At 34.6% G+C, this 5,971-nt stretch overlaps 1 protein-coding gene across 1 annotated transcript; it reads right to left on the bottom strand.

Moving 5' to 3' along the window:
• Positions 1-2,056: 2,056 nt before the first annotated feature.
• LOC140962172 (putative pentatricopeptide repeat-containing protein At3g23330) lies at positions 2,057-4,500 on the bottom strand. The gene has a single exon (XM_073421059.1). It carries the CDS (start codon positions 4,445-4,447, stop codon positions 2,477-2,479), a length of 1,971 nt encoding a protein of 656 aa, XP_073277160.1. The 5' UTR covers positions 4,448-4,500; the 3' UTR covers positions 2,057-2,476.
• Between the last annotated feature and the right edge of the window lie 1,471 nt (positions 4,501-5,971).

The raw sequence follows: 5,971 nt of genomic DNA, 5'->3' as shown, positions 1-5,971 counted from the left end.
TTGAAGCACCTTTGATGCCCAGCACACATTCCTTCACTTCGAAAAAAAAAAAAAAACAATGATACCAATGTGGAAGAACCTGAAGAGGAAAATGCTAACATTGATAGGGATAAATGATCTTATTTTTACTTTGCTCTGAGTTTGTTTAGTCTTAAGCTCTTTTTGTTTTTCTTGAGTTTTTTTTTTTAATTCGTTAGTTGTTTTTTTTAATCTTTAATGCTCTGATTAAATATAATTGATGAATGTTTTTGCCTCGTGCTATCAACATTGGTAACAACACCAAGGCTAAAATAATCAAATTTAGGAGGAGATATGTTTTCCAATTCAAGGGGAGATAAATGGAGTTGCATCAACTTGAATAGACTTGTTTGTGCTTATTTTATCTAAAAAATAGGAGATTGAAAAGAAACATGTCTTGCCTTGCAAGAAACAAATTTATCCCCTAAATTCTTTTGCTTTTTGATATGATTGTGCATAAGAATTTCGCCTTTCTATAATATTGAGTTTCTTAAATTGTAGATTCGATCTTTATTATTTGGAAGAATTAGTTTTCTAATGAAATTTTATTTTCCTTATTTTGTAGAAATCTATTTAAGCCGATCAAGATCAATACAAGCCTAAATATATTGAAGAATAATTTGTACACGGTATATGCATCGATCGAAGGTGCTAGAGAAGCGAGAAAAGCAATACACGAGAGGATTTTTTGAAGAACTCGCAAAGATGAAGCATCGTAATTTTATTGTATTGCCGTGACGTGTTGGGGACAACACTCGTACAAAATATTGATTGAGCAATTGTTTTGTTGCTCCGAATTTCGGTCACAAAGATTTGTATTCTTGTGTTTCGGTTATTTTTGTTATTTATATTTTAGAATGCAATTTACTTCCTTGAATTATTAAGGAAAATTGTTTTTTGTTTCGTCATTAGTATTGGTTTTGTAAACTCGATTTATTTTCTATTGATTATTTTGTTATGATGCATCGTATAAGTGTGTTCACTTGTGCATAATTGTCACTGTGTTATTTTAATTATTTGTGCGTTAAAGTATTTCGCTGCATATTGTCACATGATATTACATATGAGACAACACTTATCGGATACACAATTATTACCATTCATGTTAAACAAAATACTTTCAAAACCAAACTAGTCTATTTCATAAATAATTCGTAAATAATTTTGTCTTTACAACAGAATTCCATAGACGAAATAAAATTTTGCATAAGTGTTTTACAACTTGCAATCAACAAACGATGATAGAATTAAAATAAGTGTGAAAATCTCAAATTATTCTTCATCACCAACTCTAGTACATATTTTGCTCATCTTCCTCTACTAGTTCTTTGTTCTTATATGGAGAAGGAGAATAAGAGGATGAATGTTTGGGGAAAGACGCAGCAAGTAGAGGTCGATCAAATACAATATAAAACAATAGATGAAAATTTGGTAAATACATATCATACAAAAAACGTAATCATACAACACTGATATTTCATTTTATTTTTCATGAGTTACTCATTATTCCTTAATTGTTACTCGTCTAAAGGGCGATGCCATACAACGGTTTTTTACCAATTGTGTAGGGGCCATATAATAAACTAATATCCATATCGAACTCGAATCCTAGCAATGCTCAATCATAACTCTTAGAATCGACTTGAACCAAAGAAGGGCATGTCGATCGAATTTTAAAACCGAACATAGAATGAAGAGATCTTATGCTTATTTGATATTTTAAAACATAAGTTACTTATATATATTGCTTAACAGAATTTCGGTTATTTCTTGAAACTCGAACTTCAGGAGATCTCTGCAGCGCTTCACATACTACTTGCCTCTATCTTGCTCGAAAATATGTGTTTTGCTTGAAAATTTAAAAAATTGTGCTATTATTTTCGGATTGTCTGAAGGTTTATTTATAGGTGTTGTGGCCCTCTTAATTTTTGCAAGAAATTGTGTTATTTTTTACCCTTAAATCAGTCCATAATAAGCAAAATTTCTTCCATACTATGGTCAAAATCATTTCATAAATAATAAAATTCTCTTCCATAAATTTCAGTTCAAATCTTGCCATAATTTCGAAAACTTGAGCACCAAGTCTGATTTTCGAAATTTAATAAGCCTAATTTTCAATTTTAAACAACAAAACAAAAATGGCTGTGCTAGGAATTGTGATCGAATCGTTCGAATGGGAAGTAGAAAACCGTTCTTTGATTTGATATGGTTGAAATACATGACAAATAACGAGATTGTGGGAGACATGTTGTAATCTCGAGTTCCATCCGAATTTTAAGAGCGGTAGAATGTGGATCGGGATCGGAGTTCCAGTAACTTGAACAGACCGCGGGTTGAATGCAACTTTCTTCTTATGCAAGTTGGCACGAAGCTGAATTTGAGATTCCCATGAATCAAAATAATTCGATCAAGTGAATACTTCAATCTAAGCTGACTACGTCTTGTTGGATTCTCGTGATCATTCTATTATCTCAACCAAATAAACAAAGTCTGGGATGTAATGCGATAGTTTCATAGTTGAAACTAGTTGATTCAGGATCGTGTAAATTGAGTCCGATCGAGGATGTGATTTGTCGGCAACCATAAAGCTATGTGTTTTGCTATTTATGTTGATCCAACTGCATCCTGGTGATTTTCTCAACCCTCTTTCTTTCATCATCATCCTCAATTTAGCTACAATGTCCCACCTTTTCAAAGAAGCATATACGTTCGAAAGCCAGATATAGTTCGACGAGTTTTCAGGTTCTATCTGCATGAGGGATTTATAGGCCAAATCCCCCATATGAGAGTTACCATGGAGTGCAGAAGCAGACATAAGGGCTCCCCAAATGCTGGGACCTGGTTCCACAGGCATGGTTTTGATAAAGTTCAGGGCTCGATCAAACTGGCCCGAGCTACTTAGCAGATCGACCACACATGCACACATCTCCAATGTAGGATCGACATCACAATTATTCACACAAGATTCATAGATTCTAATTCCTTCGTTAAACAATGCTGACCTACAGCAAGCCGAAAGAACTCCTACAACCACTGTCGTATCAGGCTTAATTCCATTTTGAAGCATTTCATCAAAGAGCATAATTGCCTGTTGACCCTGGCCATGTAAACCATATCCAAAAATCATCGAACTCCAAGAAATTGCATCCTTATCAACACATCCATGTTCAAATACCAGCCTCGAATAATGCAAACTTCCACATTTGGAATACATATCAATTAAAGCATTGCATAAAGATGATTCATTATTCATCCCCCTCCTCACAGAAAAGCCATGAATTTGCTTCCCACCCATTAAGCCAGTAAAGGAACTACAAGCTGGCAAGATAGTAACAATTGATACCTTGTTCGGTTCAATTCGAGCTCCCCATTGCATTTCACGAAAATGAAGAAATGCTTCAGCATAATTTTTATGCAAAACATAGCCATTGATCATAGCAGTCCAAGAAAAGACATTCTTATACTTTAACCGATCAAAAACCATTTTAGCTTCATAAATTTTACTGTTCTTTGAGTACATATCAATCAAACAACAACCTAGATGAACTTCTTCGCCAAACCTAGAACTCGAATCCAGCCCGTTTCGAACAATGTAACAATGTAATTCCCTCCCATAATCAAATCTGTCGTTTATATCACTTTTAAGATCTCCACCACACAATGGAAGAAGCGTAGAGATGGTAAACGCATCATATTTCAGGCCTTCAGCTTGCATTCCCTTTGCCAAGTTCCACAAACTGAAATAATCCGAAGCTTTCTCTGGTTTTTCCAAGCCCAATTTTGCATAGCCTGCAATCACTGAATTCCAAGAAGACACATTTCTGTGAGGCATTTCATCGAACATCTTCATAGAATCTTCAAAGTTTCCACATCTACAATACATGTACATCAAAGAATTCCCCACTACAGTATCCAAAAGCAACCCATCTTTCAAGCCCCTACCATGAACCATTTCTCCGACAAAAACATCCCCGAATTCCCCAGCACTCTTTAACATCACAGAGAAAGTAAATTCATCCGCGGAGGGTAAAACATAAAATCGACACATCTCCCTGAAAATTTCAAGACTTTCGAGAAAGAGCTGGTTTTTCCCATACCCACTAAGTAACGTGTTGCAAATATGCAAGTTTTTCACCAAAAGCGAGTCGAAAACGAGTCGGGCGTCAGCAGGATGTTCGAAGTAACCGTACGAGAATATGAGTTTCTGTGCAATGCGTGGGTGCTGCGTGACGCCCAAGTGGTGGCATCTCGCGTGGGATTGAAGGCTCAGACGCAGAGACTGGGTTTCAATGGAAAGCGCGAGGAGCTGGAAAATAGTGGTCAAGCATGATGTAGAATCGAGCGCGGGTGCAAAGATGTGCACCAGTGAACTTACGTGGGTTGATTTGAATAATTTTTTCGGGGCAGAAACATTGAACAAGGTGATCATAAGAATGTAGGATCCCCCGAGTGAGAAGAAATGAGAATGTTTCTTATCCAAGAATGGATCCTTTCATTAATATCTATGTCTAGAAGACGCTCAAGTTTCAAATTTCATTTTATCTTAAATAGATTGTAAATGAACTGAATAGAGTTTGCAGGTATGATACATATTTTGTTTAACATAATTGTTAAAAGATAAACGAGATTTACGTGTATCAGATTTAAATGTTATCTCAAATGTTATAACATCTAGTGACAACACGCAGCGGAATTAAATAACACACAATTAAATGACTTAAATTAAAATAACTCAAGATTAATTATGCACAAGTATAAAAGTATATAGCCCAAAAATCAGTACACGTAAACCCATGCATTTATTAAATTGTTAAATTACATATTTAATTTTTAAAATGATTTTTAACGATGCATGATTTATGATTTGCATTATTTTAAATTATTACATGTTTATTTGATACACTTTAAAATATTTTCTTGAGTTTTATGTTTCAGGAGAATATTCGAAACGAGATCGAAAAAAGAGATCGGTGACGATTTAGGAGATTTGCGATTAATATGGTATTTTATTTTCAGTCAAGAAAATTGATATTTTAATTGATTTACAAAATTTTGAGCATTTTAAAGCCTAATTTAATTTATTAGGTGATTTTTAAGAGTTTCAGCTTTTCAAAAATATTAATTTGATTAGTTGAGAATTTTAAATATTGAAAGTTTATCACTTATGCATTTTATTTAAAATTAGGGGTTCTAGTAAGTTAGTGATGTGTTAATATTTTATTTAACATGTTAATTGTTTATCAGTGTTTTTATTAACCTAATTAACTCCTAATTAAACCTCTCTAATCACACACACCCATCGGCACACACACGTGTTATTTCTCTCTTTTTGTAAGAAACTAGGGTTCTTAGAATTCAGCAGCAGCCACCCCTTTCTCTTGCAAATTCTTGGAGATTTACGTTCATTTTGTAGCTAGAAATCGTGTAGCAAGCGTCTCCCGATCATCTCCCGTAATCCACTGCGTAGGTATTCGTTATCTTCATGCGTTTTAACGCAAAGGCGTGCATATTCTTTTATTTCTGCATCGATCTTGTTATAGTAAATATTTTGATGCTTATTGTATGTAAAAATCCGGTTATGCAATGCAAAATTTGAGCTATGATGTTGAAACTATTTTTGGAATGATTTTTAAATATCAAAAACCAAATCTGCTATCTTTCGAATCCTGTGAATTTTCATCGGTTTTCGGGAAAAGCTTTCAAAATATAAAACATAGTGCTTTTTGATATCTTCGATTTGACAGTAAATTCGTAATTTTCGGACAAGAAACAAGTGAGTTATGATTTTTCTCGTGTGACTGCACAAACGGTGTCAAAATGTGTTCTTCTTGAGGGTTTTCGAGTTGCAGGCTTCGTTGAAAATTGGGCAGCGCCCGAGAGGTAATATCTTACCGGCCGAGCGCTAGGCTTTCTGGACGGGCAACGCTCAAGGGTTAAGATATTATCACCCGAG

Source organism: Primulina huaijiensis, chromosome 16 (genome assembly GCF_012295235.1).
Source record: "Primulina huaijiensis isolate GDHJ02 chromosome 16, ASM1229523v2, whole genome shotgun sequence".
NCBI lineage: Eukaryota > Viridiplantae > Streptophyta > Magnoliopsida > Lamiales > Gesneriaceae > Primulina > Primulina huaijiensis.
This window is presented reverse-complemented; position numbering and strand designations above follow the sequence as displayed.